Raw genomic sequence first — 25,095 nt, forward strand, 5'->3', positions numbered from 1 at the left:
TTCTCCATCCCACGATGCCGGGTCTACATTCCTCCCCGGGAGTCATATTCCACGTTGCCAGGGAGATTCACTTCCCTGGGTGTCTGATCCCACGTAGGGGGGAGGGCAGTGATTTCACCTTTCAAGTTGGCTTAGCCAGAGAGAGAGGGCCACATCTGAGCAACAAAGAGGCATTCAGGAGGAGACTCTTAGGCACAAATATAGGGAGGCCTAGCCTCTCCTTTGCAGCAACCGTCTTCCCAAGGGTAAAACTTATGGTAGAGGGCTCAACCCATCAAACCACCAGTCCCCTCTGTCTGTGGTCATGTTAGCAACCATGGAGGTGGGGTAGGCGAATACCCCTGCATTCTCCACAGGCTCCTCAAGGGGGCACTACATCTTTTTTTTTTTTTTTTTTTTCCTTGTTTGTCTTTTTTCTTTTTTTCTTTTTTTTTTTTTTTTAACTTTCCCTTCTTTTTTCAAATCAACTGTATGAAAAAAAAAGTTAAAAAGAAAACAAACATACAATAAAAGAACATTTCAAAGAGACCATAGCAAGGGAGTAAGAAAAAGACAACTAACCTAAGATAACTGCTTAACTTCCAACATGTTCCTACTTTACCCCAAGAAAGTTACATAATATAGCAACATTTCAGTGAACTTGTTCCTACTACATCCATCAGAAATTAACAGACCATAGTCATTTCTGGGCATCCCCAGAACGTTAAATAGCTTATCTGTTCTTCTTGGATTATTGTTCCCCCTTCCTTAATTGCTCTCTACTGCTAGTTCCCCTACATTCTACATTATAAACCATTTGTTTTACATTTTTCAAAGTTCACATTAGTGGTAGCATATAATATTTCTCTTTTTGAGCCTGGCTTATTTCGCTCAGCATTATGTCTTCAAGGTTCATCCATGTTGTCATATGTTTCACCAGATCGTTCCTTCTTACTGCCGCGTAGTATTCCATCGTGTGTATATACCACATTTTATTTATCCACTCATCTGTTGAAGGACATTTGGGTTGTTTCCATCTCTTGGCAATTGTGAATAATGCTGCTATGAACATTGGCGTGCAGATATCTGTTCGTGTCACTGCTTTCCGATCTTCCGGGTATATACCGAGAAGTGCAATCGCTGGATCGAATGGTAGCTCTATATCTAGTTTTCTAAGGAACTGCCAGACTGACTTCCAGAGTGGCTGAACCATTATACAGTCCCACCAACAATGAATAAGAGTTCCAATTTCTCCACATCCCCTCCAGCATTTGTAGTTTCCTGTTTGTTTAATGGCAGCCATTCTAACCGGTGTTAGATGGTGTCTCATTGTGGTCTTAATTTGCATCTCTCTAATAGCTAGTGAAGCTGAACATTTTTTCATGTGTTTCTTGGCCATTTGTATTTCCTCTTCAGAGAACTGTCTTTTCATATCTTTTGCCCATTTTATAATTGGGCTGTCTGTACTATTGTCATTGAGTTGTAGGATTTCTTTGTATATGCAAGATATCAGTCTTTTGTCAGATACATGGTTTCCAAAATTTTTTTCCCATTGAGTTGGCTGCCTCTTTACCTTTTTGAGAAATTCCTTTGAGGTGCAGAAACTTCTAAGCTTGAGGAGTTCCCATTTATCTATTTTCTCTTTTGTTGCTTGTGCTTTGGGTGTAAAGTCTAGGAAGTGGCCTCCTAATACAAGGTCTTGAAGATGTTTTCCTACATTATCTTCTAGGAGTTTTATGGTACTTTCTTTTATATTGAGATCTTTGGTCCATTTTGAGTTAATTTTTGTGTAGGGGGTGAGGTAGGGGTCCTCTTTCATTCTTTTGGATATGGATATCCAACTCTCCCAGCCCCATTTGTTGAAAAGACCATTATGGCTCAGTTCGGTGACTTTGGGGGCCTTATCAAAGATCAGTCGGCCATAGATCTGAGGGTCTATCTCTGAATTCTCAATTCGATTCCATTGATCTATATGTCTATCTTTGTGCCAGTACCATGCTGTTTTGGCAACTGTGGCTTTATAATAAGCTTCAAAGTCAGGGAGTGTAAGTCCTCCCACTTCGTTTTTCTTTTTTAGAGTGTCTTTAGCAATTCGAGGCATCTTCCCTTTCCAAATAAATTTGATAACTAGCTTTTCCAAGTCTGCAAAGTAGGTTGTTGGAATTTTGATTGGGATTGCATTGAATCTGTAGATGAGTTTGGGTAGAATTGACATCTTAATGACATTTAGCCTTCCTATCCATGAACATGGAATATTTTTCCATCTTTTAAGGTCCCCTTCTATTTCTTTTAGTAGAGTTATGTAGTTTTCTTTGTATAGGTCTTTTACATCTTTGGTTAAGTTTATTCCTAGGTACTTGATTTTTTTAGTTGCTATTGAAAATGGTATCTTTTTCTTGAGTGTCTCTTCAGTTTGTTCATTTCTAGCATATAGAAACATTACTGACTTATGTGCATTAATCTTGTATCCCGCTACTTTGCTAAATTTGTTTATTAGCTCTAGTAGGTGTATCGTTGATTTCTCAGGGTTTTCTAGATATAAGATCATATCATCTGCAAACAATGACAGTTTTACTTCTTCTTTTCCAATTTGGATGCCTTTTATTTCTTTGTCTTGCCGGATTGCCCTGGCTAGCACTTCCAGCACAATGTTGAATAACAGTGGTGACAGCGGGCATCCTTGTCTTGTTCCTGATCTTAGAGGGAAGGCTTTCAGTCTCTCACCATTGAGTACTATGCTGGCTGTGGGTTTTTCATATATGCTCTTTATCATGTTGAGGAAGTTTCCTTCAATTCCTACCTTTTGAAGTGTTTTTATCAAAAAGGGATGTTGGATTTTGTCAAATGCTTTTTCAGCATCTATTGAGATGATCAATTGATTTTTCCCTTTCGAGTTTTTAATGTGTTGTAATACATTGATTGTTTTTCTTATGTTGAACCATCCTTGCATGCCTGGAATGAACCCCACTTGGTCATGGTGTATGATTTTTTTAATGTGTCTTTGGATTCGATTTGCAAGTATTTTGTTGAGGATTTTTGCATCTATATTCATTAGGGAGATTGGCCGGTAGTTTTCCTTTTTTGTAGCATCTTTGCCTGGTTTTGGTATTAGATTGATGTTAGCTTCATAAAATGAGTTAGGTAGTGTTCCATTTTTTTCAATGTTTTGAAAGGGTTTGAGTAAGATTGGTGTCAGTTCTTTCTGGAAAGTTTGGTAGAATTCCCCTGTGAAGCCATCTGGCCCTGGGCATTTATTTGTGGGAAGATTTTTGATGACTGATTGGATCTCTTTGCTTGTGATGAGTTGGTTGAGGTCTTCTATTTCTTCTCTGGTCAGTCTAGGTTGTTCATATGTTTCCAGGAAATTGTCCATTTCTTCTACATTATCCAGTTTGTTGCCATACAGTTGTTCATAATATCCTCTTATAATTTTTTTAATTTCTTCAGGATCTGCAGTTATGTCACCTTTTTCATTCATTATTTTGTTTATATGGGTCTTCTCTCTTTTTGATTTTGTCAGTCTAGCTAGGGGCTTGTCAATCTTGTTGATCTTCTCAAAGAACCAACTTTGGTGATATTTATCCTTTCTATTGTTTTTTTGTTCTCTATGTCATTTATTTCTGCTTTAATCCTTGTTATTTCTTTTCTTGTACTTGGTTTAGGATTGGTTTGCTGTTCATTTTCTAGCTTCTTCAGTTGATCCATTAGTTCTTTGATTTTGGCTCTTTCTTCCTTTTTAATATATGCGTTTAGTGCTATAAATTTCCCCCTTAGCACTGCTTTTGCTGCATCCCATAGGTTTTGGTATGTTGTGTTCTCATTTTCATTCGTCTCTATATATTTAGCAATTTCTCTTGCTATTTCTTCTTTAACCCACTGATTGTTTAGGAGTGTGTTGTTTAACCTCCAGGTATTTGTGAATTTTCTAAGTCTCTGATGGTTATTGACTTCTAATTGTATTCCATTGTGGTCAGAGAATGTGCTTTGAATAATTTCAATCTTTTTAAATTTATTGAGGCTTGTTTTATGTCCCAGCATATGATCTATTCTGGAGAAAGTTCCGTGAGCACTAGAAAAGTATGTGTATCCTGGTGATTTGGGATGTAATGTCCTGTAGATGTCTGTTAAATCTAATTCATTTATCAGATTGTTTAGGTTTTCAATTTCCTTATTGGTCTTCTGTCTGGTTGATCTATCTATAGGAGAGAGTGATGTGTTGAAGTCTCCCACAATTATTGTGGAAACATCAATTGCTTCCTTTAGTTTTGCCAGTGTTTCTCTCATGTATTTTGTGGCACCTTGATTGGGTGCATAGACATTTACGATTGTTATTTCTTCTTGCTGAATTGCCCCTTTTATTAGTATGTAGTGGCCTTCTTTGTCTCTCAAAACATCCCTGCATTTGAAGTCTATTTTATCTGAGATTAATATTGCTACACCTGCTTTCTTTTGGCTGTAGCTTGCATGAAATATTTTTTTCCATCCTTTCACTTTCAGTTTCTTTGTGTCCCTGTGTCTAAGATGAGTCTCTTGTATGCAACATATTGATGGTTCATTTTTTTTGATCCATTCTGCGAATCTATATGTTTTAATTGGGGAGTTTAATCCATTTACATTCAACGTTAAAACCGTGAAGGCATTTCTTGAATCGGCCATCTTATCCTTTGGATTATGTTTGCCATATTTTTCCCTCTCTCTATTAATATCCTTTATTGTACCCATACCGAATCTCTTTAGTACTGAACCTTTCTCCAAGTCTCTCTGTCCTGTCTTTGTTTCTCTGTCTGTAGGGCTCCCTTTAGTATCTCCAGTAGGGCAGGTCTCTTGTTAGCAAATTCTCTCAGCATTTGTTTGTCTGTGAAAAATTTAAGCTCTCCCTCAAATTTGAAGGAGAGCTTTGCTGGATAAAGTATTCTTGGCTGGAAATTCCTCTCACTCAGTATTTTAAATATATCGTGCCACTGCCTTCTCACCTCCATGGTGGCTGCTGAGTAGTCACTACTTAGTCTTATGCTGTTTCCTTTGTATGTGGTGAATTGCTTTTCTCTTGCTGCTTTCAGAACTTGCTGCTTCTCTTCTATGTTTGACAGTGTGATCAGTATATGTCTCGGAGTGGGTTTTTTTGGATTTATTCTATTTGGAGTTCGCTGAGCATTTATGATTTGTGTATTTATGTTGTTTAGAAGATTTGGGAAGTTTTCCCCAACAATTTCTTTGAATACTCTTCCTAGACCTTTACCCTTTTCTTCCCCTTCTGGGACACCAATGAGTCTTATATTCGGACGTTTCATATTATCTATCATATCCCTGAGGTCCATTTCGAGTTTTTCAATTTTTTTCCCCATTCTTTCTTTTATGTTTTCATTTTCCATTCTGTCATCTTCCAGGTCACTGATTCGTTGTTCAACTTCCTCTAGTCTTGTACTATGAGTGTCCAGAATCTTTTTAATTTGGTCAACAGTTTCTTTAATTTCCATAAGATCATCCATTTTTTTATTTAGTCTTGCAATGTCTTCTTTATGCTCTTCTAGGGTCTTCTTGATTTCCTTCATATCCCGTACTATGGTCTCATTGTTCATCTTTAGTTCTTTGAGTAGCTGCTCTAGGTGTGTCTCTTCTGGTCTTTTGATTTGGGTGCTTGGGCTTGGGTTATCCATATCGTCTGGTTTTTTCATATGCTTTATAATTTTTTGTTGTTTTTGGCCTCGTGGCATTTGCTGAACTTGATAGGGTTCTTTTAGGGTTTGTAGACCAGTTGAAGTCCTTATCTCTAATTTATCAGATCTACAGCTTCGTGGAGTACACTTTCTCTAACTAACCAGCAGGTGGCGTCCACGAGCCACCTGTTCTCCACAAGCCAGATCTCCCCTGCTTAGCCTTTTTGGTGAGTGGGGGAGTGAGTCTTGTGGGGCCGAATTGGTGTACCAAGCTTGCGTGTGTAGTTGGTGTTGCCTGCCCTGTATGTGGGGCGTGTTTCTGGGCAGTCGGGGAGGGGGGGTGGCCCTAACAATCAAATCTCCCTGATGATCCTAGAGTTTTAAAGCTACTGCAATAGTCTAATCCTTCAGTTCAGTCCTGCCACAGTTTGTCTCTGCCACTTACCCACAAGTCTTTGGTATTGGCGTATGGCTCCTGAGACTTGCAAGTGGGCCCCTCTTCCAGGCTGTGCACCCCGGGTCCTCTGTTGAGGGATGACTGTGCTATGTCACAGGTGAGTGCCGTCCCCCCAGGGCAGTTCTGGGCTGCTGGGCTGTGTTGGGAGGCTCCCAGTCTGCTCAAATGATGGCTGAATGGGGCTCTGTTAATTCACACTGCTCCCGCTTCCCAGCTCTGGGACATTCAGCTGAGGTTGCAGGGAAGGCTAATGTCCACGCCCAGTTTTGTGGTGTGTGCCTGTTATTTGAAGCACTTCCGTCACACTGGGTTGTCTGGGGCAGCTCTGGGCTATGGGGCTGGCGATGGGCAGGAGTGTTTCCTGTCCACCAGGATGGTGGCTGTGAGCGGACACCCCCCTTTTCTTGGGAAGTTGTGTTGTTTAGTGAATTTTCTCAGCCACTGGATTATTGCCTTTTGTCTCAGAGCTCTCTTAGTTCTGCTCTTGACTTGACGTGCCCAAATTTCAATTCTTTGAAGCTTTCTGTATTGAGCTTCTTAGAGTAATTGTTTTAGAAAAAGCAAAAAGGATTTAAAAAAAAAAAAAACAAAAAAAAAACGGCCCTCCTCAGAGATCTAATGGGTTATTGAAATGCTAATAGACAAAGCAACCAGGGCCATTAAGGAAAGGTGCACAGGGCAGAGAGATCAGCCTTGCTTCGGGATTTGCATATGCGCCTCAAGGGCTGATCTCCGCCCTTCCCCTTTCTGTGTTCACCAGAACTCCAAAAATCCTCTGCTTTTATTTTGGAGTTTTTCGTGTTGTTTTTTTTCTATGCCTGTCTCCTCTCTGCTGGGCTGGCTGCTCTCAGAGTCTCTGGTGTCTGGTCTCAGTCTATCTATGGTTGGAGTTTGAATCAGTAGAATGAGTTTCCGATAAGAGCAGCCACTGCAATTCTCCCTTCTCCTTCCTGGAGCTGACAGCCCCTCCTCCCCCGGGACTGAGCCTGGCAGGGAGGGGCGCGGGTCCCCTGGCCGCAAAAACTTACAGATTTCGCTGATCTCAGCAGTTCCACGTTTTCATGAGTGTTGTATGAAGTATGCCCAAAGACAGATTGCTCTGTGGTGTCCAGTCCACGCAGTTCCTGGCTTTTTACCTACTTTCCTGGAGGAGTAACTAAAACATACAGCTCACCAGTCTGCCATCTTGCCCCGCCTCCCACATTTGTAGATGTTTGTATCTCATTCTTCAAGATAACCTTCTTGGGAAAGAATTCTCATTGTTAAGACCATTAACATTTTCTTTTTTATTTACCTGTTTAAGTTGTTTGTATATTTTTGTTGTATATTTTAAAGACTCCTCTTTGACCTATAAATAGGACTTTTCAAGAATATTATGCATCTTTGTTCAAAAGACATTTATAAAAGTTAATAAATATTTATTAAATATCAGTGTTCAATGGATGTATTAAAAATACAGAAGAAATAAATAAGGTGATAGGAATTTTACAGAATTATCAGAAAGTCAGGGTTTCTGAGAGTTTGCAGTGTGGCAGTGCCCCCTTTGTCTCTGTCTGCTTATATCTTGTCTTTGCAGATCAGTAGAAAAGGCCACTGCCCACCTCTTATCTGAGTTCTACCTCTGCACAGGCTTTGTTTAACAATCTTTTTCATGCTTCCATTCAATATCATGTCCTTCACATAATATTTAAGTATCTTGGTTTAGCACCTTGTTTCCTTTTTTATATCAGATGATAGCACTTATTAGACAACTATAATCTGTTTTATTTATCTTAGACTGTTATAGTAGAAGTCATCTCCTTTCATCTACTATGTCCCGGTTTGCTAGTGCTGCCATTTTCCAAAACACCATAAATGGATTTGCTTTTATAAAGGGGGTTTATTTGGTTACAAAGTTACAGTCTTTAGGCCATGAAGTGTCCAAGATAAGGCATCAACTATAGGGTACCTTCGCTGGAGAAAGGCCACTGGCATCCGGAAAGCCTCGGTTATCTGGGAAGGCACGTGGCTGCATCTGCTGATCCTGGGTTGTGTTCCAGCTCCTCTCAGCTCCCATGCATTCTTCAAAATGTTGCGTTTGTCCTCTCTTATCTTCTCCGGAGCAAAGGTCTGCTTTCAAAGGCCATCTCTGAAATGTCTCTGTGAGCTGCAGCAGCAAACTCCTTCTGTCTGAGCTCTTATATAAGGCTCTAGTAAACTAATCAAAGCCCACACTGAATGGGTGGGGCCACACCTCCATGGAAGTGGTGTATTGAAGTCTCCCACTATTATTGTGGATGTATCTATTGCTCCCTTCAATTTAGCCTATGTTTGTCTCATGTATTTTGGAGCTCTTTGATTGGGTGCATAAACATTTATGAGTGTTACTTCTTCTTGGTGGATTATCCCTTTTATTAATATATAGTGGCCTTCTTTGTCTCTTATGACATCTTTGCATTGAAAATCCATTTTGTCCAATATTAGTATAGCTACCCCAGCTTTCTTTTGATTGCAGTTTGTGTAGAATATTTTTTTCCATCCTTTCACTTTCAGTCTCTGTGTTGCAGGGTCTAAGATGAGACTCTTGTAAACAGCATATCGATAGATCATTTTTTTAATTCATTCTACCTGTCTGTATCTTTTAATTGGAGGGACAGAATATATGTTATGTGAAATTGGAACCCCCTACTTAATAAGTCAGGCCCTTGATCTTGAGGCTTGCTCCTGTGAAATTTATGGCTGTAAACGGGAGGCTAACCCTACCTATAATTGCACCTAGGAGTCACTTCTTTTGTTGCTCAGATGTAGCCTTTCTCTCTCTAAGCCCAACTCTGCAAATAAATTCATTACCCTCCCCCTGACATCAGAATGATTCCCAGGAGAGTGAATCTCCCTAGTGACAGGACATGATTCCCAGGAATAAGCCTGGCCTTAGCATTGAGGGATTGAGAATGCCTTTTTGACTGAAAGGGGTAAAAAAATAAGGTTTTTACTACCAACAGTAGTCCCCGAAATACTAAAGAATACCTGGGTTCCTACCTGAGACTCTATAAAAGTTTCACTCACTAAGTTTACTTATCAGAAACTTAAATCCCCCAGAGTGTTCCTGTACCAGGTAAGTCCCCAAACCCTGAGGTAACAGCCTCTCCAGGAACATGAACCAGATGCAGCCCCCTTTCCCACAGTGTCAACACCCCTTTTCAATATGAATACATTAGGTTGGTCACTACCTAGATGTCCCTGAAGATTGAGACAGTGATTAAAAGAGAGGGAGGGACAGCAACTGACAAGATAGGATTTAACAAAGGATTATGAATACTGAATCTTTATATAAATAATTTTTTTTTCAGTCTCTAGGGTACTAGAATAGCTAAAAGGAAATAACCAACATGGTGGAACTGTAACATATAACATGCTTCGAAATTTGCTCTGTAGCTACTTGTTAAATTATACTTTGAAAGTTGTCACATTTCTGTATATATATTTCACAATAAGGAAGTAATTGAAATGGTGGTACTATAACCCATAACATTCTTTGAAATTTGCTTTCTAACTACTTGTTAAATTGTACTTTGAATGTTACCACTTTTCTGTATATATGTTATATTTAACAATAAAAAATGTAAAAAACAATCATCGGGGGACATTTTTAGCCATTTTTGGAAACAGATGATATTAAGGAACTGTTTATTCTGTAAGATGTAATCGTGTTATTGTGGTGTGTTTCAAAAAAGAAAAAAAAAGAGCCCTTATCTTTTTGAGATGCATAATGAAATATTTACAGTTGAAATGGTAAGAAATCTGGGTTGTGCTTAAAAGTGTATTAAATAGTTTTTTTAAAGGTAATTAACATGAGAACAGTTTAATTTTGGAATTATTTTGTGAAACATCTTTTGAACACTCATTTATATGAGACATATGAATCAGCCAGAGAACATTTTCAGGGCAACAAGTGGACTCTTGTCAGATGAGATAGTGTGAATGACTGCTCTAACTGCCAAGAGGAGCAGTAGTGAAAGAGTGAGGAGAGTGACGTGTGGTTAGGTAAGAGATTTAAATTTTCTTTAAAAAATCAACTTTTATTTGTAATATGACAAATAAAAGTCTTTTTTGTATATAAAGAACAATTGACAAATTTTAAATGTATGGCTCAAAAACTTTTTACAAATGGAACACTCCTTGTGTAGTCAGTAGCTGGAGAGTTGAGTTTTGAGCACATATATATTTTTTTAATTAAATTTTATTGAGATATAGTCACATACCATACAGTCATCCCTGGTGTACAATCAGTTGTTCATAGCACCATTACCACATTCATTACCACATTCAATTTTTGAACATTTTCATTACCATACACAAAAAGAATAAGAATAAATGTTAAAGTTGAAAAGAACACCCAAAACATCCCATACCCCCATCCCTCCCTATTATTCATTTACTTTTTATCCTCATTTTTCTATTCATCAGTCCATACACTGTATAAAGGGAGTGGGAGCCACAAAGTTTGCATAATCACACACAGTGTTAGCTATACAGTCATTCAGTCATCTTCAAGAATCAAGGCTACTGGGTTGCAGTTCATCAGTTTCAGGTATTTCCTTCTAGCTATTCCAATACACTAAAAACTAAACAGGGATATCTATATAATACATAAGAATAAACTCCAGGATGACTTCTCAACTCTATTTAAGATCTCTCGACCACTGCAACTTTATTTTGTTTCATTTCTCTTCCCCCTTTTGGTCCAAGAAGGCTTTCTCAATCCCTCAATGCCAGGGCCAAGCTCATCCCCGCAAGTCATGTCCCATGTTGCCAGGGAGATCCATACCCCTAGGAGTCACATTCCATGTAGTGGGGAGGTCAGTGAGTTTACCTGCAGGGTTGGCTTAGGGAAGAAGCCACATCTGAGCAACAAAAGAGTGAACACAGATGTTTGAAGTAATGGATGGATTAGAGCAGAAATGGAGAGGCTCTTAAACAAAAATACGGGATTAGAAATATAAGAACAGCATATCCTTTTAAAACGAGAGACTAAATATTGTCCCAGAGATACGAAACTTGACAAAGCATCTGTTTGTGGTTCACCTGGAGTCTTAGGGCAACTTAATGAGCAAAATATGGAATATTTATATTATGTGTACACATATTTTATGCTAAAAATGAAATTTGGGCTTTTTATGAATAAGGAATGACTATTGACTAGTTCATCACTTATTTTATGAGTGGTTTTTGTTATTTTGTTATAGTTGTTAATTACTTTTTGGATTCATATAATTGGTTTTCACAAGTCTATTCCCAAAGAAGGAACTGCAGCCTTCAAGAGGGTCAAGTTCATTCTATATTTTAAGAACTCTTTTTTGAAAGCGTTTAAGTTAACAATATAACAATCTTTAATAGAAGGACTGTATTCAGTGCTATAATTAGTGGTTTTGGTAATAGCTATTCCAGAAGGGGATCTTCTGTAAAGTTGTTGCTATTATTATCCCAGTTTACTGATGAGGAAACACACAGAAAAGCTAAGTAACTTGCCCGTGGTGACAAAGTCATTTAGTGGCAGAGCTGCAATTCAGACCAGTGCTGGCTGCCTTGAGAATATTTAATTCATAAGGTTGTTGTGAAGATTCTTAGTTAATAAATGTAAATCACTTAACTGCTTAATCACTTAAGTGCTTGATTCAATGTGTGCAATAATTGATAAGCATCATTAATATTATTATTATTGTCATTATTATTATCTCAGAAGGAACTTCTGGTGGTGCACAGGAATCTCCCTCCCCACAGTGGAAGAAGTCACACTTGTCTTTTGATGGATGGATTGCTATCAGGCTTCCATCCTTAATCTATATAAAACATACAGTTTAAAACATCAATTTTAGGGCTTTTTTAATGTAGTGAATCTCTAAAAAACCATGAAAACAATTTCACATGTTTTAGTATTTAAGGCTTTTTTTTTTTTTTATTGAGAACATAAGGTATATGAATTTTAACTGTTGCAATTCCTATTGTAACAGAATTTAAGCAGAGTGGAGGTAAACCCTATCTCTCTGTGATTACTGGGAGAGGAAACCACAGTCAGGGAGGCATTGCTCGCATCAAACCAGCTGTCATTAAATACCTCACAAGCCATAACTTCAGGTGAGTATAGATTTCTGTTACAGTAATGGCAATCGCCCATATGTAGCTAGATAAAACAGATTGTTTGCTTAGAACAATTTGTTAAAATTGTTAACTGAGTTTCAACCTCAAGTTCATGCTTAAATTAGGATAGAACTTTCCCTGCTAGATTTATGTTATCTGGTAAACTAGAAAAATGTGTTTGTTGTTGAAGTGAATCATCTGATAATACTATATCAATCATAAATTTAAAATTCTAAAACAAAGTAAATATATTTGTATTTTTTTGATAATGTATTATTCTTTGAGAGCTCTGTTTAAAGATTAAAGATAATTAAATTAAATTGATTAAAGATAATTAGATTATACCTATCATAGCTTTAGATTTAATGTTTATTGTTTTGAAAGAAAATATGTATTTGTGGGTTTTGGATGAAATTTGGGGAGGCGTATGCTGAAAACTGGTTATAATTTGGGTGTATTTATCAGCTTTGGCTGAAATGAGCAGTTAAATATGAATTTATACATTCTTCACAAATTAAATGCCATTAATGATCTTGGCTGGCAGACATGAAATGTCCTTTTTTATTAAGTGGTCATTATTCATAGACAGAAAATGAAAACTAAAACCCAAGAATAAAGATCTGTTAATAGATAGATTCACTAAGTCTTAGCCCCTACCCTCCAATTTCAGTTAGTGTAATGTGTTTTGTTTATGCCATGTAATAAAATCTTATTTGGTTACATTAAAGAAAATTGTAGCATTAATTCTGAGCATGAGAACAGGAGCCATTTCAGAAATATTTTTACAAAGGGAGTAGTTAGTCCAAAACATTACTGTGTTGGGATTAATGATCTATTTTAGAGACTGGTGTTCCTTTAAATTTTACACTGAGAGAACTGGAAGTGTTGCATGATCAAGTGAATCAGACTTACCTGTATTAGAAATTTTTCTCTTGGGATTTAATGCCCAGAAGCAGTGAAATGCAGACATCATTTTATACTTCAAACAGCACGCTTTTCTTCATGAAGGTCAAATTCAGGTCACGGAGATTTTGAAAAATCTAAATTGTAGTAACTACTAAGTTAGGAGTAACCCCCAGATTTAGGATTATATTTTGCTTGTCAATTGATTAAAAGAAACATAAGCATAGATATTGGTCCTGGATATTGACCAGGAGAGGACTTTGATAGCAAACGTTATATTACACATAGGCATTTGGAATTGATTACAGGATATATTCCTTAGCCAGTTTGACATTTTTATCTTTAAAATAACTCTTTTCTCATTTCTGCAGGTTCACCGAAATTAAACCAGGGTGCTTGAAAGTCATGCTAAAGTAAAATAAACATCCTTGACTTAGAAGGGTGAAGGTCTGTAGGTTAAAATTAGTTTATTTGCAGTAATTCAGTCAGTTCTACTGTAAACAAGTATTTTATTAGAAATAATGTCCAGTTATAAAACAGAAAAAAGATGATGTTTTTCATAATTCAAGAGAAGTTTAATTTTTTACTGAATCAAATACCAAATATGTTGTCTGTTAAAAATATTAGAGATTTTTTATTGATTACAAAATGTCTAAAACAATTATCAGCTGCTGTTTTAAAGTTTAAAATCCTGATTCTTTCCTAGAGACAATATATTATCTTTGTATTAATTGTTGTTTGACATTTAGTAAAAGGTCCTCAAGGGTTCTATGAGAGATATTGAACATGCTTTGAGACATTGTTCATGTTCTTCAAAGGCTTGTATTAAAAAAACAAAAAACAAAAAATAATGAATTAGCAGTTGTAGTAAAGAAAGGAGATCTAACACAAACACTTGAATACTTTTATATTTCAATACAAAACACATAAAATTACCTTATTTTATCATATCCTTCAGGAAGAAAGACATGCAGTTGTACTTCCTTCTGCTTTGTATGTGATCTTGATTTCTTACCTTTTGTCCCTTGTCTGTGTGTGTGCATTTTCTGGGAAGAAAATTAGGTCTGATATTATGATGCAGTTTAAACCTTCCTTAGGCAGAAAAGTTTTCAGAAAAGAAGAAATGATTAGATTTCTACCAAGCGTTGTTGCTTTTAGAGAACTGCTTCTAGAACTGCCTAAGCCTCCCCTTCTGTATACATGTAATTTCTAAACATAGTAGGTAAAAATTCTATTAAAACAAAGGTAGAAAATACTTGAAATAATCATAAAAGGAACCCTTACAATTTAAAAGTGTTTTACTTTTTTTTTTTTTTTTTAAAAGCCAACTTTCTGACAGGAAACTTTCATTGATTTCTGTTGTTTGGTAAGCTAATATGTTCTGTTAGAATGTAAAATATAATTTCCTTTCCACAGTTTTAATGTATTAAGGCATAATTTTCCAGTATGAAGCAATGGCTTAAATAAAGTAGACTTCAGATATGGAGAATATTTACAACATATATAATTTTAGCAAACAATTTTGTTGCTTTTTTTTAAGTTTAAAAAGTCATTTGGCTTAGGAATTATAGGATTGAGCTGTTACTGAAAGAATCCTGAAATGCTAATGGTTTCCCAAAAGAGCAAGTATTTTAATGAAAATAAAACTCAAAAACATATGTTTTTATATATCACAAAGGGCCTTATTAGTGAATTTTATTTCCACAAAAATATATTCTAATTTTTATTATTTAGAAATGGTTAGTGACTGGCATCAAATTATTATTCACATTCTTATATTTGTAATAATTTATTTTTCAAAAACTGACAAAATGCCAGCAGTTCAGCATAACTTTTATAATGTCTAAAAGAGTTGTATACATTAAAAATAAAGCAATTCCTTTCAATAGCTTATTATAAAACTTTCCTATGTATAAATTAATGTGTAAGAGATGTGAATCATGGTACTAAAAACTGATTATTGGAGCATATACAGCTATATACTCATTTTCTGTGTTTTTATATTTCCTACTCAGTTTTGTTTTTTTTTTATTTTGCTTTTTAGCGCATCAGCTAGACTTATTTCAATAGATAATTAATGAGGGAGCAGTCAAAAAAAGCAGAGGTGAGGTATCTGTGGGTAGAAACCCAATGAAAGAAGCCATGTTTTATACTGTATCAACTTTAATTTTAGGCCTTATTTTGTTATACCTGGTGGTATTTCTTCTTAATCATTATTCATAAATGTGCAGGCAAATTTTGAGCATCATATATGTTTTTAAGAAAGTTTAATCTTAAATTGCCTCCTACCCCACCACCTAGCCTAGTTTAAGCTATACCTAATTATGTAAAAAAATTTTATAATCCCTCCTTTCTTCCTTTGCCCATTTCTCAATACTATATGCCAAATGTAAAGATAGTTTGGGATTATCAAAGTTTTCATGTGTTGCTGTATTTATGCCAACATATGCCTCATTAGAATGGTTCTCTATAAATTGAATTGATGTTTTAAAATATTTCAAAAGTACAGCACTTTTGTACTTTGAAAGGTTGTAGTAGTAATTGTATTCTTTCAATAGTCTCTTACCAATGCTACCAGGAAAGGAGAACTGATGTGGAAACCACTGGGGTTGGAGGCTGGGTGGGACTCTTAACAGTATTTTTAAGCCGTCCATCTCCTTACTCCAATGTGAAAAATAGAAGCATGTTTTCTTACATTCATTGGTGGTTCATGCACCTCTATATTATTTTTCAAGTTGAAGTTTCTTTAATTTATTAATGTTTCTATACTATTTGCAGTTCCATGGGCTTTAATTTTAGGAAATATTATAGAGATCCTGACTCGCCTTGAAGAACTTTGTGTATTATAATACATTCTGAGAAAAAAAGCTGAACTCTTCTTTTAGATGGTTTCCACTCTTATTTTGGTCCTTCTCTTCTTGAATTCATGTGTTTTGTTTGCTTAGAAAAAAGGACATGAGATTGGTTATTTCTGAGCTGGAAATTGGAAACTTTGAAACTCAGGAAATTGCTCTGACAATGTTTAACTGTGCTAGATTTAAGAAAATGAGAAGATGTGTAAAAAAAGACACAAAAATAATGTGTGCTGTTTCTTCCAAGTGCTTTTTCTAAGTGCTTTTCCATTGTGCTATGAGGTGAAGTTTGGTAATTTTCTGTGTATTGGTTAAATATTGTCTATTTTTACTTATGTGGTAAAGAAAACAGATTTAAATGTTTATTTGGCAAAAAAAAAGTGTCATTTAAAAGCGTTAGTTTATGTAGAATGTACATTAATGGTGCTTATTTTTAAAATGTAATTCAAGTTTACAGTATTACTTAATGCCTCTTTACAGAATTTAATAGAGAATCAAGGCTAGAAAACATCTATATCTTGAAGAGCCTTTTACAGCTTCATGGTATATGATGACAAATTTTATTATTATTCTCCTTAAAATTGAGCAATCAATTCTTATGGTCCAAATGATGAATCTGTTATTAATAAGCGATTGAATTAACCGTAAGACTTGTCTTTAAAGTACAATATTGCAGCTATCAGTTGGAGAATATATAATAAAATTTTCAGACAGTATATAAAACAAAATGTTTTATTTGTACTCTAAAGAAAATGTAATTTTGCTGTTAATTCTGTACTTTTTTATTGAAAAATTTTTATAACTTTGCTTTTAAAATTTCTTATAAAAACATTTACAAATTACATACTTAGTTTAATAAAATACTTTAGCCACAATCCAGTGTGAAGAAATCCTTCATTTGATGTGGTAGGGTTAGTGGTTTAAATTTAAAATGTATTTTTATGTATAACTTTGTTAGTTCAGGGGAAAAGGGTCATAAAAATTTCATTTCTGTACCATAACTTTACTTCTAGTTTAAATTGTTCTGCTGCAGCAAATAAGGGTCTACTTTTGAATCAGATAAAGGGAGTAGCCATGGTTTCTCTATTCACACCGTTGTATCTTTTGACTGACATAAAAAATTAAGAATTGTGCCTCTTTGGGGGCTCAGGTTGTACTTTAATTAACATTAAGGACCTTTGAACTTTATTCAGCTTCAAAGCAGAATAGTATACTCATTTAGCAAGATCTTTAAAATATTTATTCAACAAATATTCATTGAGACATTATTACTGGGGATACAACATAAGTGAGACAGTCACATCTTCTGTCCACAGGTATTTTCGAATTATTCTTATAAATACATATTATTTGAAGAGTGATTTATAGCTTACAGAACACTTTCATATATGTTATATTTTAAGTCTAATGAGAATCTTATATAGGCAGTGCTATCCCAAATTAACGAATAAGACTCAAACCTAGGTTCCCTGACTCCTGTGTAGGGCAACTGCATCTGTCATAAGAATAAGAATAATTATCTATATCTTAATATCACCCCTAGGTGGTTATGGCTCCAAAATATTTATCTCTGAAAATCTGCCATTTATAAATCTGTCTTCCTCCTTTATCCGAATTTGGAAAAGACCCAAAGAAAAGATAACAATTTTTTTCTCTCAATATATAAATCAACAGAAGAGAGTTTAGGACTGATGTAATTGTTCTTCTCCATGAAGCTTTGGGGAAATCTACAAGTTTACCTCTTTGTCATACCCAGGGTATGGCCATCATTTTCCTGGACCAGGATGGTTGGCCAGAGCTCTAGCCATCACATCTACATTCTATTGGAGAAAGGACAAAGACGAAGGGACCAAAGGGCAAGCGCCAGCTGCCTTTTATAAGAAGATTCCTGAAAGTGGCCATAGGACCCTTCTGCTTACATCCTGTTGCCCAGGACTTAGTCATGTGGTCACATCTAGCTTCAAGGGAGCCTGGAAGTTTTGTCTTTATTTTGGGTAGCCATATGTTCAGCCAAAATGTGGGTTGGAAAGAGAATGGTTATTGGGGAAATGAACAGCAGTCTCTGCCATGTGACTTTTGATACATGCAGATAACGTGAAAGTTAATTCTTGATACATTCCTTCAGTAGATCTTTATTGATGGCTACCATGTTCTAGGAATAATAAAATAATAAAAAGGAAACCATAGTATCTATGTGTTTTAAATTAAATATTGAAATATTATTGCAATCAACATGACTGATGAAACTGACCTTCAGTTGATAACATAACTGCTAATAGGACCACTTTTGACCTGACGACTTAGTTGTCACAGCTAAATTAGGTATGAAAATGCTTTCTTGTGATACTGCTTAGTTAATGTATTTGCACATTGACTTTTGTGTTTTCAAATATTAAGCATATCTGTGTAAAAATTGTGTACTTGGTGTAGTGATTTAATGCTAAGTAAACCATGCCAGGAAGATTAATTATGTCTTAAGTATTAAGAACAGCATATAAAGAACTTTGAGAGCAATAGGAGGGAATAATGATTCTCTTTGGAGAAGGTGAATTTGAACTTTACTCTCCTGCTTGAAATCCTTAAATGACTAAGAAAAAGACTAAAACACTTCAAATTTATGGCTTTTGTACATATATAACTATATAATTTTTATATCTTTCATAGGTTATGGAGCACTCAACTTATTTCAATTTAATTTGTTAGGGGTTTACTTCATATTAATAGCCAATGGTATATAAGATTTTAGTATTAATGAAATTTCAAAATATAAACACATTCAGTTCTATCTCTGGTCAGATGGGGAGCAGCTGCCAGGTATGGAGGTAGGGAAGAAATGAGTTGATGGAGTTATCACTTATTTACAAGATACCACAAAACAGGAAATACTGAATATGCTTTCCTTCCTCTCCCTAGGTGTTATCTCAGTGATATGACTGAAACAGACTGACCCATGTTCAGAGGGAGTGAATTTTGCATGGATTTAAATACATCAGATCAAAATATGACTCTTTTAAACAGGAAGCTATGAAAGCATGTATAAATAATCTGTATTTGATTTCAACATTGTTTTTCAATATGTAGCTTACATTTTGTTATACCAGTGGCTGTCATCTATTAATAATGAGGTCCCAGAATGTTTTCCTGACTTATGAAATTTTTAGAAATATGGGGTCTCCTCTAAGGGAAACAGAAAGCATTAATAGCATCTATATAAACACTGGATTTGGGATTACTCATGCCTACAGTAAATTGGACAGGAGAGGAAGGTAGATGGGAAGTTTATTCAGGGAGGATAGCTCTGCACTGTCTGTTCTAGCTTTAATTAGGAAAGAAACTAAGTGGGAGACTAGCTCAAGCAGTGCTCTTGGAAGGAAGTACATTTGAGATCAAAGCATGCTTCTGGTACTGCTACATCAGTCTGCCCTATATAACATAGGGTGCATGTATTTTATATGCATGTACATATTTCCCAGTTATTTATCCTCCCACTAGAGGAGGGAAGGGATACTAAAATTTCAGGATGAAAATATTTTAAAATATCCTGAAAGCATGACATAGTTGATAATGTAGTAGGGGCTTAGGCTAAAAAGCAAAGGTACATAAAGGTGCTTTTGCCTCGAGGGACTTGGCTGAACTTAAGCTTGTTTTAAACGTCTCATGGCGGTTCAGAGACTGAAGACAAAGGCCAGCACTAATGGAGACTTGTAGGAGAAACACCTTTTAAAGCTGGGATTTTTTTTTTAAATTAAAATTCAGTTTTATTGAGATATATTCACATACCATACATCATCTATGGTGTACAATGAAGTGTTCGTAGTACTATTGTATTTAGTTATACATTTATCACCCCAATCTATTTTTGAACATTTTCCTTATACCAGAAAGAATAAGAATAAAAAATAAAAGTAAAAAGTACACCCAAATCATCCCGCTCCTCCCACCCTATTTTTCATTTACTTTTTGTCCCCATTTTCTACTCATCCATCCATACACTAGATAAAGGGAATGCAATCCACAAGGTTTTCACAATCACAGTCACCCTTGTAATTTACATTGTTATACAATTGTCTTCAAGAGTCAAGGCTACTGGGTTGGAGTTTGATAGTTTCAGGTATTTACTTCTAGCTGTTCCAGTACATTGAAACCTAAAAAGGGTTATCTGTATAGTAAGAATGTCCACCAGAGAGACCTCTCAACTCCATTTGAAATCTCTCAGCCACTGAAACTTTATTTCATTTCGCATCTCCCTTTTGGTCAAGAAGATGTTCTCAATCCTATGATGCCGGGTCCAGATTCATTTCTGGGAGTCATATCCTGCGTTGCCAGGGAGATTTACACCCCTGGGAGTCACATAGTGGGGAGGGCAGTGAGTTCACCTGCCGAGTTGGCTTATAAAGCTGGGATTTTAAAGGGTTTCACCCGTAGTGACGGTGGAGGTGGGCTGAACCAGAAGTAATTTTGTCCTCTCTTCCACCCCCGCAGTATTGCAAGGAATGTGGCCTTGGTACTGAAGAGAGCAAGAGGCAAACAACAATGACAGCAACAAAAAACACAAGATGCTGTAATTATTACTGCCCCTCAGGGATTAGCAGCCCAAAGTTACTTCAGGAAGGCAGTCCAAAAACTTCAAGCTATAAATTGAGTTTAAAGAGGTCCCGGACTGATAATGCCATCGTTAGCTGCTTGGCAGAGGCCAATGCACATGTGAGAGAGAATGCACCTTCATCTTGGAGGATTAAAAAAACAAAAACCACAATTTTTTTCCAAGAAAAACAGTTTACAATAAAAAATAACCAGGCACACAAGGAACAAATTCATCAAGAATAATAGAGAAAAAAGAGCAGAAACAGGCCTGCCAAAAGCTATGTATATTGGTGTTATCAAACTTAGATTATAACATTACCATGTAAAGATATATTCTATCTTCCTAATGACCATAGTTGCAAAAATCCTAAAAAAAGTTAGTAAAACAAAAAAATTCATAACTAAAAAGGACGATATATTACAACCAAGTTGGTTTTTTCCAGGAATGCAAATATACAATTTACAAATGAACAGGAAAAAAAATCACTTGAAAAACTTAATAGATGCAGAAGCAATGTTTGATAAAATTTACTATGCATCATGATAAAATGCCTCAAATAACAAAGGATACAAAGGAATTCCTTTAGTCTGATAGAGTATTTAAAAAAAAACTTAGAGCAAATGTCATATTAAAGATAAATATTAAATTCTCGCCTCCTGAATGGATGAGACATGGATGCCCTCCATCCCACTTTTGTTCAGTATTGTTCTAGAGTTCATAGCTAATGTAATAAAGCAAGAAAAAGAAATAGCATATCGATTGGATGGAAGAGATTAAACTCATTTATACACAACATGAATGTTTTATTGACAGAATTAATGTAAATTCAGAAAGATGGCTGGATCTGAAAGCATAAAGACATTAAGTAAATAGATCAATTTTGAAAAGAAAGCAAAGCAGAAAAACCTCGCCTCTCCAGGTATTAAGATATAATACAAAGCATAGTGATAAAAATAGTGTGGTACTAAAGGAAGAACACACACATCCCACACAAATCAATGGAAAAAGAATGGATTATTTAATAGATCATGTTGAGGAAAACTGAATCCGTATGAAGAAAAATCAAACCGGAGATCTGTTTAACATCATACAAAGATGGACCCCCAAAGGATTAAAGACATAATCATGATAGGTGAAATTAAAAAATCTGGGTATTTCATCAATTTTGATCACAATTATGTCTGAAATCAGTTTGCATCTTATCATAGATTCTCTCTTCCAATTGCCATTGGCTACTTTTTTTTTTTCATAATTTAACAGCTTACAAAATCAATATGTTTCTTCAAAGGTGACATCTGAGATTTCATTAAATATAGTAAGTAATTTTGGAAAACATCTTTGTGAAACAGGGCTGGAGAGGAACTTCTTAAAACTCCAGAAGCACACCATAAGGCAAAAAATTGATGAGTTTGATAACAAAATTAAGGTTTCCTGTTCAATGAAAGGACATCATGAGTGACAGAAGAGAAGAGAATATTTGCAATGCCCAAATGACAAGGGACTAACTTATTATGGGAGGAATTCCTATTAAAAAAATCCCAGTAGGAAAACGGTCAAACAATAGGATTAGGCAGTTTACAGAAGGGGAGACTAAAAACTAACCAGCCAATAAAGTGATGCTTAAATTTGTTCCTAAACAGAGAAATGCAATTAAAATAATGAGGTAGTCTTTCATACATATTAGTCTGGCAAAATCGAATCCTGGATAATGCTAAATATTACTCTCATGCACCATTAGTAGGAGTAGCCATCCTGAAGAGTAACCTGGTAGTCATTAGTTAAATATTTGTATATCCTATGATATGCTGCCAGGTATATCCCAAAGAAATTTTTACACAAGGTCCACAGGAAGTTTTAGGTAGCCTTGGTGTTCATCACTGGATGAATGAGAAAGTGATACACAATACTGAGTATCAGGCAGGATTTAGAAACAGCAGGCATCCTGTACACGCAGCAACATGGGTAGATTTTAAAAACTGCTGTTTGAAAACCAACCAGAAATAGACCTATACCACAATCCCGTTTATGCAAATTAAAAATATATGTACACAAAAACAATGCATGTTTTATAAGAATGCATACAAACATACACACAAAACATAAAGCTTGCCTATGCAGAGAGGGGAATGGAAATGAGGAATGTAGCAAAAATGAAAAAATTAAAATTCTTTGGGCCTCAACAGGACAAGGCTGACTGTACCGTGGACTAGGTCAAGAAGATGTTCTCCATCCCACGATGCCAGGTCTACTTTCCTCCACGGGAGTCATATTCCATGTTGCCAGGGAGATTCACTCCCCTGGGTGTCTGATCCCACATAGTGGGGAGGGCAGTGATTTCACCTGCCAAGTTGGCTTAGCTAGAGAGAGAGGGCCACATCTGAGCAACAAAGAGGCATTTGGGAGGAGGCTCTTAGGCACAATTATAGGGAGGCCTAGTCTCTCCTTTGCAGCAACAGTTTTCCCAAGGGCAAGTCCTGTGGTAGAGGGCTCAGCCCATCAAACCACCAGCCCCTATTAAAGACAGACTCTTAAGGTCCAAGTCAGTATGCTAAAGGTGGTGGAGCAAAAGAGGAAAAAACCCTTTGTCCTTGAGCCACTGACTTAACCCTGGAACTGACCTTTAGCCTTCTGGTTATTGGGGACAATAAGCTACTTTTGTCTGGGTTTTCTGTCTTATCTGAAAGCATTCTAATGGATACGTTCCATTTTACAGATTAGGAAACAAATGTTCCAGGTGATTATATAAGTTGTGTTCCATGTTACTCAGATAATAAAGAGCAAAACCAGGTTTGAGACTGAGAGTTGGATGTCCTAAAAAGCATGATACTTATTTGTTCTATCAACTAAGTGATTTTCCTCCAGCCACTCTAAGGAGTTGGGAAAAAGAAACAGAGAAATCAAATGGTTTAAGCAGAGTTAGTGATTGGCAAACAGACATGGGAGGAGGTCAGTGTGGGATGGAAAGGAGAAGGAATTCAGGGTGCTGTTATGTAAGAACTTGAGATGGTTGACTGTGAGATAGAAGAATCCAGAGGGGGCTGATAGACTGATAGACTGGGGAAATGGAGACAAGAAGTGTAGATGAAGTTGAGGGTAAAGGACAGATTCAGGAGAGTGTGAAGGAGAGGGAAAGGGGAAAGGTGGTTGTACTAAGAGAGTGAATTTCACAGTTTCAGAGATAGGGATGTTTGTTCCCAACAGAGTTTGATTTGTGGCTGAGTGTGGAAATACTTGCTGGGGAAGTCATGGACACATTCAGTGGCCATCTCCCAGCCCTTGCCTATCCCTCTCTTTTTCCCCACTTGCTTGTTTGTGCACAGATGTTTTGATATGTTTCCATTTCACAGCTTGTGGGAGACATTGGGTCTCAGCCGTGAAAAACAAGCTACCCAGAAATGGAACAACCTCATCATACCTTGAACCTGAAACTGGGAACAAGCAGCCCCAGCTGCTTGCCAGGGTGGGAACTTGGCACAAAGGTTGTTGATGAGTGCTTTCTGCTCATTGATAGGGCCTCTTCCCCCTGGAGTATATAAAAACACACTACTTGAACAGCACAGGGTCCCTCATCTCTGACACAAGGCAAGGTGAGTGGAGCTGCCATCACCAACCCTGACTTGAGCAGTTGGCCTTCCCAGGGGATTGGGAAGGCCACAATGGGACCTCTTCCCCTGTTCTTTTTGGCCCTTTGTGCTGTGTAAGTAACAAGTGGTCATTTGCTGAGAATCTCTGTGATGCCTGAGCCTGTGTTCTCACAATGTACTGTGTAACAATTCATTTGCTGAGAATCTCTGTGGTGCCTGAGCCTGTTCTCACGATGCACTGTGTAACAATTCACTCCATGATGTAACAGTCATCAGAGAGGGAAGGTCACAGAACTGACAACAAGTTTCTGGATCATCCACTTTACGTACATATTGTCTAGGAAAGTGATAGGCAGTGGGGTGGAGAGGGAGATTGGAAGGGTCTCCTGGAAGTGTGGGTGGATTGAGAAATGTCTTCTTTCACACTGATAGAATTTGAGTCAGCACAGCCCATTGAGGAAAGATTTACAAGGATTATTCTGTTTTAATCTCTTGCTTTGTACTGACAGGAGAGATGGGATGGACAGGGTCACTGGGAGGAGCTGAGAGGGTTGTGGGAAATGGACAGTGTCCCAGGTCCTTCTGAAACAGTTCTTTATAGTGGGACCTGACTGTTTTGTTTGAAGTCACTTCTATCATCTTCATTTTTCCATCTAAATAGATAAGAACCAATAAAATATTCTTGCTCCCAAATTTCTTTGCTAAGATTGAAGTGTATGGGGCTGTATAATAAGAGCTCACTGTCTTTTTATGCCCTGGGCTGTCTTTTTTTTCATTGTTCTGTCTTGGGTAAGATTAATTTCTTTCTTTCAAAAATAATTTCTGGCACTTGGTTACTTAGGAATCTATTTTTAAAGCACCTTGTTAATTTTAATATTACATTCATGAAACGAGATGATCAGCCAGGATTTTTGAATATAGTTTCTCCCTTGGGCCCTATGTTTCTTGGTTCCTGTCCTTG

The 25,095-nt window shown here is 36.5% G+C and overlaps 1 protein-coding gene across 4 annotated transcripts in view; it reads left to right on the forward strand.

Moving 5' to 3' along the window:
* Window positions 1–19,555, forward strand: part of N4BP2 (NEDD4 binding protein 2) — an 84,253-nt gene extending 64,698 nt beyond the window's left edge. For 2 of the 4 annotated variants that reach the window (XR_005215845.1, XM_037829629.1), the window contains exons 15-16: window positions 12,084–12,207; window positions 13,485–18,378. Coding sequence is in view for 3 of the 4 variants with exons in the window: in XM_037829629.1 (XP_037685557.1) it covers window positions 12,084–12,207; window positions 13,485–13,530 (170 nt within the window). In the remaining variant the exon portion in view is untranslated. Of the gene's footprint in view, window positions 1–12,083; window positions 12,208–13,484; window positions 18,379–18,878 lie in introns of those variants that run through there. The other 2 variants (XM_037829630.1, XM_037829631.1) reach the window with 2 other exon arrangements.
* Window positions 19,556–25,095: the final 5,540 nt, after the last annotated feature.

This window comes from Choloepus didactylus, chromosome 3 (assembly GCF_015220235.1).
Source record: "Choloepus didactylus isolate mChoDid1 chromosome 3, mChoDid1.pri, whole genome shotgun sequence".
NCBI lineage: Eukaryota > Metazoa > Chordata > Mammalia > Pilosa > Megalonychidae > Choloepus > Choloepus didactylus.